General features: G+C 43.7%; 1 protein-coding gene across 2 annotated transcripts in view; it reads right to left on the bottom strand.

The window, feature by feature from the left end:
* OPHN1 (oligophrenin 1) overlaps positions 1-5,074 on the bottom strand; it is a 315,778-nt gene extending 310,704 nt beyond the window's left edge. The window contains exons 1-2 of one of the 2 annotated variants that reach the window (XM_045538904.1): positions 4,884-5,074; positions 4,123-4,280 (exon numbers count right to left, since the gene is read on the bottom strand). In XM_045538904.1, coding sequence (XP_045394860.1) covers positions 4,123-4,276 — 154 coding nt within the window. In that variant the 5' untranslated portion in view covers positions 4,277-4,280; positions 4,884-5,074. Of the gene's footprint in view, positions 1-4,122; positions 4,281-4,404; positions 4,736-4,883 lie in introns of those variants that run through there. The other variant, XM_045538903.1, reaches the window with a different exon arrangement.
* Positions 5,075-12,216: the final 7,142 nt, after the last annotated feature.

The following is a 12,216-nucleotide window of genomic DNA, read 5'->3' as shown; positions in this document are numbered from 1 at the left end:
TCAGATGAATCTCCCTAAAACACAGCTCAAACCATGCCCCCCCTCCTACAAAAACCTTCTCTTAGTGCTTCCTGCCCACAGAGGGAAGTCTGAAATCCTTAACAGTCAGGCCTCAACCTTCCATTCCAACCTCATTTCCCAAACCTCCCTTTCTATACCCTATATCCCAAATGAGTTGATTTATTTGCTGTCCTTTTTCATTCTCTGTATCATTCCTACAACGTGAAATGCCCTGTCCTGAATACAGCGTCATGCAGTAAAATAAGCAGGGCCTTTAGAGTCAAGTCTATATTCTAATTCAGCCTCTTGCCCTATTAGTTGAGAAAGTTACTTAACTTCTCTGAACTTCAGTTTCCTCATTAAATAGAATGGGAAAAATAATCCTTATCTCATAAAACTGTTTCAAGATATAATGCCTGGCACATAGGAACAGCTAAGCAAGTGATAAGTGTTATTAACTCTGCCCAACTCCGATGCTACTTCTTCCTTTGCTTTTCCCTCATCCTTCGACTGAGAAATGAGTTCTCCCTCTACTGTCACATACCATCATGTCCACCTGTCCCACTCTTATGGCTCTCATCCGTAACTACTATCTTATATGACAGTGATTTCTACCCATATCTTGTCTTCCCCTACCCATGTCTGCCTAGGAACCTCTTGAGGACAGTATCCATCTGTGACTCATTCTGTATGCCTGACAGCTCTGAGAACAATGGCTTGAACATAGTATGTGCCCAAGTATGTATTGAATGAATGGTATGTGTTCGCTGAACTATATATAACACTTATTGGGTGTCTCACGTTACCTTGGGATATAAGCAGAGGCCATATCACTTGTTCTGAATAATGCCTAGCCTCAGTTCTTAGCAAATATTAAAACAACATCAGGGACTAAAACTGCCAACATAAAAACAAAACAAAGAACAAACAGAAAAGCAGGCAATATAGTCATCTTTCACAGCGATAGTGTTTTTGTTTTCCATTGGTTTATATTATAATCATCTTGCACTCCAACAATTATAAATAGATCACATTTAAGGGGAGGAGGGGAAATCAACCACTTCCCCAAGAGAGACATGTTGAATATCATTCATAACATCAATTACCTCTGAGCACAGAGCTAAGTAAATCTAAATATTCAAACAGGACCTACGTTTAATGAATTAATCATCACGCGCAGTTGTGACTAAAGCCTTATCTAGAGCTTTGTACAAAATCAGACACAAGCAGCCTTATCTACAGTTTTGTACAAAATCAGACACAAGCAGTATAAAATGTAGAAATCAAGTTCCGCCTGGGTTAACAACTTTAAGAAAAACTGCAGCTGATTTTTGCAGCACAGTACGTCAGGTCGTATTGGTTCCTAGAAACACTAGCTACTTGATATTGACCGTCAATTTAATTAGTTAAATAAAAAGGTGTCAATCATTCTTCCTGCCTTTTAATGCCAGACTCCAAATACCAAAATAGATCCACGCACGTGAATACAAAATGCATTGCTGACACATGCCAATGTAGGGAGTGACATTTTCCAACAAGATCACAGCCAAAAAAAAAGTCTCTGCTTTGAACTACTTCTGCTTATGCATTTCCCTTCAGAAACCTACTGAAAATTACACATTCACCAACATATATTAGTAACCTGAAGATACATTACCAAGAACTTACATTGTTTAGTCATTTCCATTTACAAAGCACTTTCATAATCCATTAATTCCTTTGAGCTTCACAACAACCCTGGGAGGTGGGTATAATTACCCCCATTTTACAGATAAAGTAAGTAATTTGAATCAGATCCCTACATAGTGAAGCCAAGACCCTAAGCCCGGTCTTCTAACTCCAATTCCAGTACTCCTTTTTGTTTCTTCCTCCATACAAAGCAAGAGCATACCTTTGTTTTGCTTCCACTCTACCTACTCTCAGAAAGGGGCCCAGCTGGCAGTGTGAGGAAGCAGAGTGGGAGTATAAACATTACTGTGGTCAAGACAGTGGGAAACACCCAGCCTTTGCCTCTAGCTAGTCAGGTTTTTAGAATCCATGCAACTGAAAGGAAAGAAATGGAGCATGGGTTAACTGCTGGGTTTTGTTTCCTACTGTCCCATTTTTGGCTTTCTATGTATACTAAGACACAGAAAACCACAAATATCAAGGAGCTCCTGGCTCAGAATATCTCTTGGATCTTTTGCCCATATGCAAATGTTTCAGCCTGCATAAGTCAGCCTGCTGACTCTTCCCACTTTTAGACTTAGAAAAAAAGGAAAGAATAAAGACTGCTACCTGCCCCTTGCTTACAATTTTGACCTTCCCCCAAATGTTTTATTGAACTTATTTTTTCATACAAATCTTAATCTCTCTGATATGCCTTAGCTGGTCATTTTTTAGCACATACACTCTCAGTTCACCATCCACTTCACAAAGCCATTTCCTTCCTAGGGCTTATGATGAGCTTGGTTTGACTGTGGATACTGCACCAAGCAGTTTATTGTAATAAGTAAACAAAACCAAAAAAAAAGTCCAAACATTCTCCCTTTTCCTTTCGGTGAACCCTCACCTTTCTATTTTTGTGGCACAACCTACATATTCTTAACCTCTCAATGAACTCTATTAAGTGGAAACACAACCCAAAGCCTGGCCTATAAGTCTCTAAGGACGAACATTTCAAATACCCTATATTTAAGGTGCTACCAGGAGTTTACTCTTGGTCAGGCCACAATAGGACAAACCATCAAAAGATCAAACTCAACCAAGTGACCTGCAGGCACTTGGTCAGTTTATATATTCTGATCAAAAGTGGACAGATAACATGTGCAGGGAAAGGAGACTCCAAGGGACAAATCAGAAGAACTGCATAAGAAACACAGGCTCATAGCAGTTACCACCACGCTGCCCCTTCTAAGCCTTTCTCCCTGCTCTTGGTTGGCTGCATCTGCCTAAGAAAGTCCCCACGCTGGTCCTACACACAATATTTTGGAGATAAATCCACTGGAAACAAAGTTATAAGCACATAGGACATATTTGCCAGTGACTTTGACCTTACTTTTCACAATCATCTTTCAGCCAAGAGAAAAAATTAATTATCACTCCAACCAATCGTTACCCTCCATTATTCTGGGTATATACTTTGGCACAAAGGGCACTTGCCTGCACTCTTGTTGGAGATGTTTATTATTCTTTCTTTTACTTCAAGCCAACCAGCAAAAATAAAACCTCAACACACAGTAGGGGAGGCAGGGGGCGTCCCACAGCTGAGTCAGCTGTGACCACTGAAAAAGCCAAGCTAGGTGAAGTTTCTTCAGTCTCTTGACCCCCAACCTTAGCCCTATATTTTACTCCCTGAGGACTAGGCTCCTTGTGCCAGGGAGTAGGCTGATCTTTGTTCCACACTCAAGCAGAATTCAGTGGCATGTGAAGCCATCCATTGACTGACCTTGACCTAAACCATACCTCAGTATGTTAAAGAAAAAATTGCTGGGGCAAAGGTGCTTTCCTTAGAAAATAACTTGTCATGGGGAATTTTTTATTGCCCCCACACTTACGTGTAGCAACCAGAGGCCAAGACAAAATCATTATTCAAGCTGCTGGCCTTAATTCCCAATTCTTTAGGAGGGGCTGGGGCAGCTCCTTGGTTAGCTTTGATGTCACCTTGCCCCAGACAAGGGTGCTGAATATGTCTGACAGTACAGGCAGATTGTCCCCTCCGAACAACGATCTGTCAGGTAAGGGTAATTATAGAGCAAGAGTGTCCCTGGCGAAGCTACAGATCATATGAAGCCAAGGCCACTAAAGAAAAAGGCCCAGGCCGGGCGCGGTGGCTCACGCCTGTAATCCTAGCACTCTGGGAGGCCGAGACGGGCGGATCCTGTGAGCTCAGGAGTTCGAGACCAGCCTGAGCAAGAGTGAGATCCCCGTCTCAGTTTTAAAAAATAAATAATAATAATTTAAAAAAGGCCCTGAGTTCTAGTTCTATCCACCACTTTCCACTTCTACTGTCCTCACTCTCATTCGCCTCAGAGACCTAGGCTGGGAGTCACCCTGCAACCTCCCTTCCCCCTGCGGTGTGGAAAAGGTTAAAGACCAGAGCCACTAGCTCAGGAAAACAGCTCATCTAAGCCTTCCACTTACTTCTCATAGCGCTGATAAGCGCGTTGCCATCTTTGATCACGTCTTTGATGAATTTATTGGTCCTCTCCAGCTCCTGCTCATAACACTTGAGCCTCTCACGGAAGTCCGGACTGTCCAGGTAGCAGTCGCTGAACTCCAGCGGGGGATGCCCCATGGTTCTGAAGGCGTAGGGGAAAGGCAGGAAAGACACAAAGACCGAGAGCATCAGCGGCACAGTAGAAGTAAACCGGATGGACTGAGCGTAGGACCCGCTTAGCTTCCCTCCCTTTGGAGGACAGGTACCTGTTCCAGTGAGACTCCTGGGGAGCTCTGGCAGATCTGTAAGGAGAACCGGCGGCCCGGCGGTTGCTTCAGGGCACAGGGCGAGCTAAGTATTGCAGTCGGATCCCGGCGGGGTGCTGCCTAGTAAGCAGCATGCCCCCTAAGCATCGCCCCCCACCCCGCCCCCATACGCAGCAGATGCTGCAGCCCGGCTCGCCTCCAGAGACGAGCCGGATCCTTCCCGAGCACTTGCAAACCTGACACTTCGGCCCGCCCAGAGTGTAGGAGCGGGTGGGCGCCGGGGCAGGGAGCAGCCTCTTCTTGCTCCCGAGCTAGCAGAAGCTTTGCCTTGCCGAACTCCGCGGGCAACCCGGATTGCACTGTCCCCTCCCCCGTCTTAAAGCCAGCGCCTGCGCCCCGCCCCAGCGAAGCCGGAGCACCAAGCCCGAGCACTCAGGCTCCTTCCCAACTGTTTTCCTTGTACCCTGGGGTTGCTTTACCAGGGCCCGCCGGCTGCTGCGAGCTCTTCCTGGTCCCTGGGAGCCGGCCCGTGTCCTGTTAGGCGCCGGAGGGGTTAAGCCGAGGCGGCGATGAAGCGTAGCCTTCCTCCATAGACACCGAAGCGGGAAGAGGAGGGCGATAGCGCGACGCACAATAGCTGTGGTAGCCCGGCGCTTCCCTGCGGAAACCGGGGAGCAGTCAGCGCCCTAGGAGTCCATCTGAAAAGCGTGGCGGCCTGGGAGATGTAGTCTTTCCGTTTTCACGCCCCATGACTCCTCCCTGCCGTCTCCCCACCACCCCGCCAGGGCGGCTGCTCTCCCGGAACGGCATTCCCAGCCTGCCCCAGGCTCGCTGGCGGGACCCAGCCCCGAGGGACAGGTGCGCGACACTGGAGTCTGTGGGGAAAGTTTCTGAAACTGGAGCAAGAACCCAGGAGAAATAGATTGTGGGAGGCTATCTCTCACTTCCTATTATTCGGCTGGATTGTGGATTTTTTTTTTCCTTCCTTTATTTCCAGCCTTCCTCGAATCTACCAACTTTTTTTCCTCTTCCCTTTTCCATTTCTCCTGCTCTAATTCCCATGGGCCTTCGAACTAAAGGGTTGGCTCTAGAGTCTGTGTTAAGCTCAGAACTCCCTACCAAAGAAAGAGAGGCTGTAATGCGGAGTTAACTTTTTCCTGAATAGGACCTCAGAGCTGGTTTTTGTGACCCAAATCATTGCATAGGCTGATGATTAAAGCATATGATTTTCCATATGTAAGTGGAAAATGTAAGAAGAGGATGTTATAAATTGTCTTGCAGCTTAGCAAAGAGGCCTCTTGTCCATTGTCCATTGTAGGAGAACTGGGGCTGCTCTTGAAAGTGGCTGCATTGAGATTAAGAGTAGCTAGAGCCTCGACAAACTGAAAAATAGCGTGTACATGGGCAAAAAGATACTTTTTTTTTTTTTTTTTTTTTTTTGAGACAGAGTCTCGCTTTGTTGCCCGGGCTAGAGTGAGTGCCGTGGCATCAGCCTAGCTCACAGCAACCTCAAACTCCTGGGCTTAAGCGATCCTACTGCCTCAGCCTCCCCAGTAGCTGGGACTACAGGCATGCGCCACCATGCCCGGCTAATTTTTGCTATATATATTTTTTAGTTGGCCAGATAATTTCTTTCTATTTTTTTAGTACAGACGGGGTCTCGCTCTTGCTCAGGCTGGTCTCGAACTCCTGACCTTGAGCGATCCACCCGCCTCGGCCTCCCAGAGTGCTAGGATTACAGGCGTGAGCCACCGTGCCCGGCCAAAAAGATACATTTTGATTTTGCAGGTGTTTAGATTAGATTGCCCTGTGAAGAAAGCCAAGAAAAGCCAGAATTGAAGCCGGTTGTGCTTGTAAATCGAGTAATAATGACTAACCCACCTGCATTAGTGTCCTGTTGCTTCTATAACAAATTACTGCAAACTTGGTGGCTTAAGTCAACACAAACTTATTATCTTACAGATCTGGAAGTCAGAAATCAGAAATGGGCCTCATTGGGCTAAAATCAAGATGTCAGAAGGACACTGGACACTCTAGGGGATAATCCATTTCCTTACCTCTTCCAGCTTCTAGAAGCTGCCCACATCCTTTGGCTCATAGCTCCTATCCTTCATCTTCAAAGCTAGCAGTGGCCAGTCAAGTCTCTCTCACACTGCACCACTCTAACTCTGATTCTCCTGCCTCCCCCTTTCACTTACAAGGACCTTGTGATTATAATACATTGGGTCCATGGGATAATCCGCGATATCTCCCCATCTCCTGATCCTTAACTTAATCGCATCTGCAAAGTTCCTTTTGCAGTATAAGGTAACATATTCATAGGTTCCAGGGATTAGGACATGAACATCCTTGAGGGAGGAAGAATTCTTCTACCTACCACACAACCTATAACCTAAACCCACTTTACTAATCCTCAAAACAACTCTATGAGGTTGATATTATTATTTTATCCATATAAAAATAAGGAAGCTGGGTCAAAGAGAGGTTAAGTGAGTTGCTCAAGGACACACTAGTGGCCGCACTTGAACTTGAGCCTAGCCTGGCTGGTTCTGCAAGGAGCACCTCTAGTGCTCTTAACCAGTACACTATATCGCAGAATGGTAAAGAGTCCAATGAGGAAACTCCCTCTGAAAATTAATAAGCAGCCACATCCCAGGGAAGGATTTTGTTTCCTCCTCTTTTTATCTTTAAGGTTATTTATGGGAAAATGCTTAAAATGGGCTTTAAATGCCCCATGGGTTGAGAAATGCAGGTACTAAGGGAAGGTACCCAATGAACAGATATATATAGTCTCCCGCTCTAGCAAATTTCCTTTTAGCATTCATTCAGTCATTCAACAAGCTTTTTTTTTTTTTTTTTTTGAGACAGAGTCTCACTTTGTTGCCCGGGCTAGAGTGCAGTGGCGTCAGCCTAGCTCACAGCAACCTCAAACTCCCTGACCTCAAGCAATCCTCCCACCTCAGCCTCCCAGAGTGCTAGGATTACAGGCATGAGCCACTGCGACCGGCCAGCAACAAGCATTTTTTGAACACTTGCTATATGTTTTGACTTACAGAGCCTATACACATTTTTTTTTTTTTTTTGAGACAGAGTCTTGCTCTGTTGCCCAGGCTAGAGTGAGTGCCGTGGCATCAGCTTAGCTCACAGCAACCTCAAACTCCTGGGCTTAAGTGATCCTACTGCCTCAGCCTCCCAGGTAGCTGGGATACAGGCATGCACCACCATGCCCGGCTAATTTTTCTATTTTTTGTAGAGATGGGGTCTAGCTCTTACTCAGGCTGGTCTCGAACTCCTGGCCTCAAGCAATTCTCCCACCTCTGTCCTCCCAAAGTACTGGGATTACAGGCATGAGCAATTACAACTGCCTGAGCCCCAAGGGTTTTTACACCCTGGGCCAAAGCACCATAGTAAGATTCTTGACCTTTAAGAGGTATGCTTTCCTTTTGAGAGATTAAGAAGGGGGATGGGAAAGTGTTCCCTGGTGAGCAGGTCTATGCAAACCTACTCTTAAAGGTCTAGGAAGCTGAAAGGCCTAAGAAAGAGGCTGACAAATACAGTTTATCAGAAAGAAACATCTAATAGGGACTTACGAACAGAAGCCATGTCCCCATGGGTGGCAGTGGGATAAAATGGTGAATCTCCAAACTGTTACCCCTCTAGACCAGGGCTTATATACCATAGGGAAGGAAATGAGGAATGTGCATGACACACCTCAGGGAAAGGCAAGAATTTGCCTAAGTGTAGAGTTTATAGTAAGTCAAGGTTGTTTTGACCTAAGGGAAGGATTTATGGTAAGTATGTGAAAGTAGAAATCTTAGAGGCATTCCCAGAACATTTATCCTCCACAGAAAGGAAACTTGGAGGTGAGTTCTCAGGCAAATTCATTTTTACAAAATAGTATTAAAGGAAGTTGAGTATTTGGAAATTGGTTCCCTTTTGGCTACCTGGTAACTGCATAGCCCTTAGGTTTCCATGTACCTTGCTATGGACTGAATATTTTCATCCTCTCCAAAATTCATATGTTGAAATCCTAACCCCCAAGGTGATGGTATTAGGAAGTAGGGCCTTTGAGACTTGGTTAGGTCATGAGGGCAGAGCCTTCATGGTTGTGATCAATGCCCTTATCCCTTCTACCATGTGAGGACACAGAAAAAACAGTGATCTATGAATGAGGAAGCTGGCCCTCACCAGATACTGAATCTGCCAGTGCCTTGATCTTGGACTTCCTAGGCTTCAAAACTATAAGAAATAAATTTCTGTTGTTTATAAGCCTCCTAGCCTATGATATTTTTATTATAGTGCCCAAATGGACTAAAACATACCTCTAGGGCTTAGGTATACACCAGTGTAAAGACAGCTGCTATAGTGTCATTATCCTCAATTTATAGGTAAGGAACAATAGGCTCGAAGAGTTTCAGTAATTGCCCAGTCTCATGCAGCTAAAAAGGGTTTAACAAGCTCCACTAGTTAGGTACAATCTGAGTCTGTGATAGTAAAATGAATACACATGTGCATGCACCTGGAAGCAGGGTTTACCACCATTTTACAGGTAAAATGGTACATTTTACAGGTACATTTACAGGTACATTTACAGGTACATTTAAGGAAGCAAAAGAAATGCCATTTTGAATGTTCTGGGGGTGATAATGGTGTTCTACACCTCAATAGGTGCTTGGGTCATACAAGCATATGCATTTGAATAGATACTTAAGATGTTTGCATTTCATGTAAATTCTAAGGAAAAAACTATAAACACATGTGGAACTCTATTAATGATATGCATGCTTCAGTATGTAAAAGAGAGTACTAATGTCTGCAATTTACTTTGAAATGCATAAAAAAGATGGATTGATAGATGAATAGAAGAAGGATGAATAGATGAAGAGATAAATGAAGTAAATTCTTTCCATTTTGCCATATATTTGAAATTTTTCGTAACAAAATGTTGGGAGAGAAAAATCCCATGTCCCCTGTGTTGATTATATGTGAAGGTAATACCACCCACATAGTCCTAATACAAGACAGTATCTCTTTCCTAAGCCATCACTATTTCAGCTGTGATGCTGTGGATAGGACAAGCACCGAGCTTGGAGTAATTCAGATAATACAGAGCTGATGTCAAGTCTAGCTCCACCCGTTAGAAGCTCTGTGACCCTGAGCAAGTCACCTAAACTCTCCTCACTTTGAATAATACCTTCTCAACACATTTTTCTAAGGATTAACTATAGATAATGTACGTAAAAGTGTCTGGTACAAAATAACTCCTCAGTAAATGTTGGTTTAATCCAGTGCTTTTTCATTGTTCTTGTTCTGATGGATAGCACCAGAGGCAGAAAAGAATTGGATTGTTCACAGTGATATTCCTAGAAAAACGCTTCTAGTTATATGACAAGTTAGCCCCCGTTCATTATCATCATAGGAAAATTATTAATAAACGCCATGCATCTGCTGAGAGGAATTTGCATTTCGACTCAAATAGAAACTCTAGCCCGGTTACTGGTCTGGTTAATATGCTCTCCCAACTTTACAGGACATTCGCAGAGCCTGTAGCATAGCATGTGATCAATACCCGCTTTGGGGGTTTAAGCACCAGAACCTGAAATCCTCCAGTCAATCATTTCAGCAGACTAAGGTGGAGTTGTAGGATGGCTGTTCAGCTCCGGCCATCCAGCTCAGTTATCCAGCTCAGGTCTCAACACTCGTCAGCTTGCTGAGCCCTTCATGCTGAAATCTGAACCATCACCCTTTAATCTAATGAAGCAAAGTCCATAAGGTCAGGATCAGCATCCTGTAAATTGAAAATCATTTTCACAACTTGAAAGAAATAAAGAGACAGAAAGAAACCAGATGGTATAGATTTCTAGGAAAGGCAATGTACCTCCTAGGAAAGCCAAATTAATATCCAATATTAACTTACTATGACAGCTTCTGCTTAGTCTCTCCCAGCTGGGACCACAGCTAGCTTCATTAAAATATTTCTTTACAATACTCTTTAATCATTTGCTATTCTCCACATATGAAAAAACTGTTAAGGAGCTTTTAAAAAATTTGTCTAGGAGGCTGGAAAGAAAAGGTAATTTTCCAAATGACATTTGTAGGCTTCAGTAATTTATTCAATATGTTTTAAAAGAAATTAATCCTGCTGGGCAAGGTGGTATGTGCCTGTACTCCCAGCTACTGTGGGGGAAAAGTGGCTGAGGCAGGAGAATCACTTGAGCCCAGGAGTTTAAGATTGTAGTGCGCTGCACTGCAGCCAGGGCAACATAGCAAGAGTCCATCTCTTAAAAAAAAGTTTTACCCTAAAGATATAAAGTAATATTTTATAGCCTCTGTGCTTTGTGATCATAGCTCACTGTAACCTCAAACTCTTGGGCTCAAGCGATCCTCCTGCCTCAGCCTCCCGAGTAGCTGGGACTACAGAGTACATACCACCATGCCCAGCTAATTTTTAAATTTTTTAAAGAGACAGGGCATTTGTCTCTAAAAACAGTTATGTTGCCCAGGCTGGTCTCAAACTCCTGGTCTCAAGGGATCCTCCCACCTCAGTCTCCCAAAGTGCTAGGGTTACAGGCATGAGCCACCACACCTGGCCTCCTGTGTTTCTTATAAAGGATCCTAAAAGGTCTTTGTCATGAAATGTTACAATCCTTCCTTCACAAAAAGGTATAGAAGATATAGAAGTGAACTGACTTGTATCAGTAACCAGAAAAGAAACTGGACAGGAAATAGAGGTGAGACGTAAAGGGACAAAGGGCAGCACAGGTTGATGGATTCTCTTATGCCAGGCACTTTACATAAATGATCTCATTTACTTTGCATGACAGCTTCTTGAGGAAGGTTCTATTGTCACCTTCATTTTACAGATGAGGCAACTGAAACTCAGAGAAGTTAAGCTACTTGGCCAAGGTCACCCAGAGAATAAATGATGTACCAGAGATTTAAATCTAGGTCTGCATTCAAAGCCATTTTTTGTCCTTGAGTTACAGTGCCTTCCGGTCATCAACATCAAATCATCCATTTCCTCCTGCTTATGTGACTGGATGTACTTGGAACTATAATATGGAAAAAATCCTTCAGGGTCACTTGTTGGTAATCGCAGCAAATGATTTGAAATTATCCCAGGTTGAATATTAACAAAGGATTTTTGCAGTGATCTTCTCTGAAGAGCTAGCTGACAGAACTGGCTCCCCTGTTACGTATGCTCAACCCTCTAGAATTTCCAGACTTGCACTGCATGGGACATAAGACAAAGTGCCTAAGTGCCCCTCAGTCCTGCCACACTGCTAGGCTTGCCCCTAGTTCTAGCCTGACCTAAATCCCTTACTACTGTTGTGCCATTCCCAGCTCCAATCTTGGCTCTGATTCATTCTCTGCACTTGGCTTAGTTTCTTTCCTTAGCCTAAATGAAGACTTTAAAACTTTTAGGAGCTAGAAGTGACAAATGGTTAAAGGAAGGAAAAATCCTCTTTTGTAATTCTCTGTGCATCCAACTCTCCACTTACCCTCCCCCTGCAAGTCTCCCCTGTATGGTGTTTCTTGGTGAAAAAAGCCATCAATTTATAGCTTTCAAAATGTCATCTACTTTAATCTATGCGTTTCAATATCCACCAAAATTCTTTATTCACAGGAATCACCATTTTCATCACATTCTCACATCCGCAGGATAATATCAAGGCTATCTATTGGTAAGGACCTAGGGATTCTTTTCCTTGTGACTATTTTCTGTGGCCATTTTGATTCCCAATTAGCCATAGTTCAAAAAAAAAAAGAAAAAAGAAAGAAAGAAAGAAATCCAAACAGGGTGTGTTTTAA

The sequence above is a fragment of the Lemur catta genome, chromosome X (genome assembly GCF_020740605.2).
Source record: "Lemur catta isolate mLemCat1 chromosome X, mLemCat1.pri, whole genome shotgun sequence".
NCBI lineage: Eukaryota > Metazoa > Chordata > Mammalia > Primates > Lemuridae > Lemur > Lemur catta.
The sequence above is the reverse complement of the archived record's forward strand: the minus strand, read 5'-3'. Positions and strand labels throughout refer to the sequence as shown.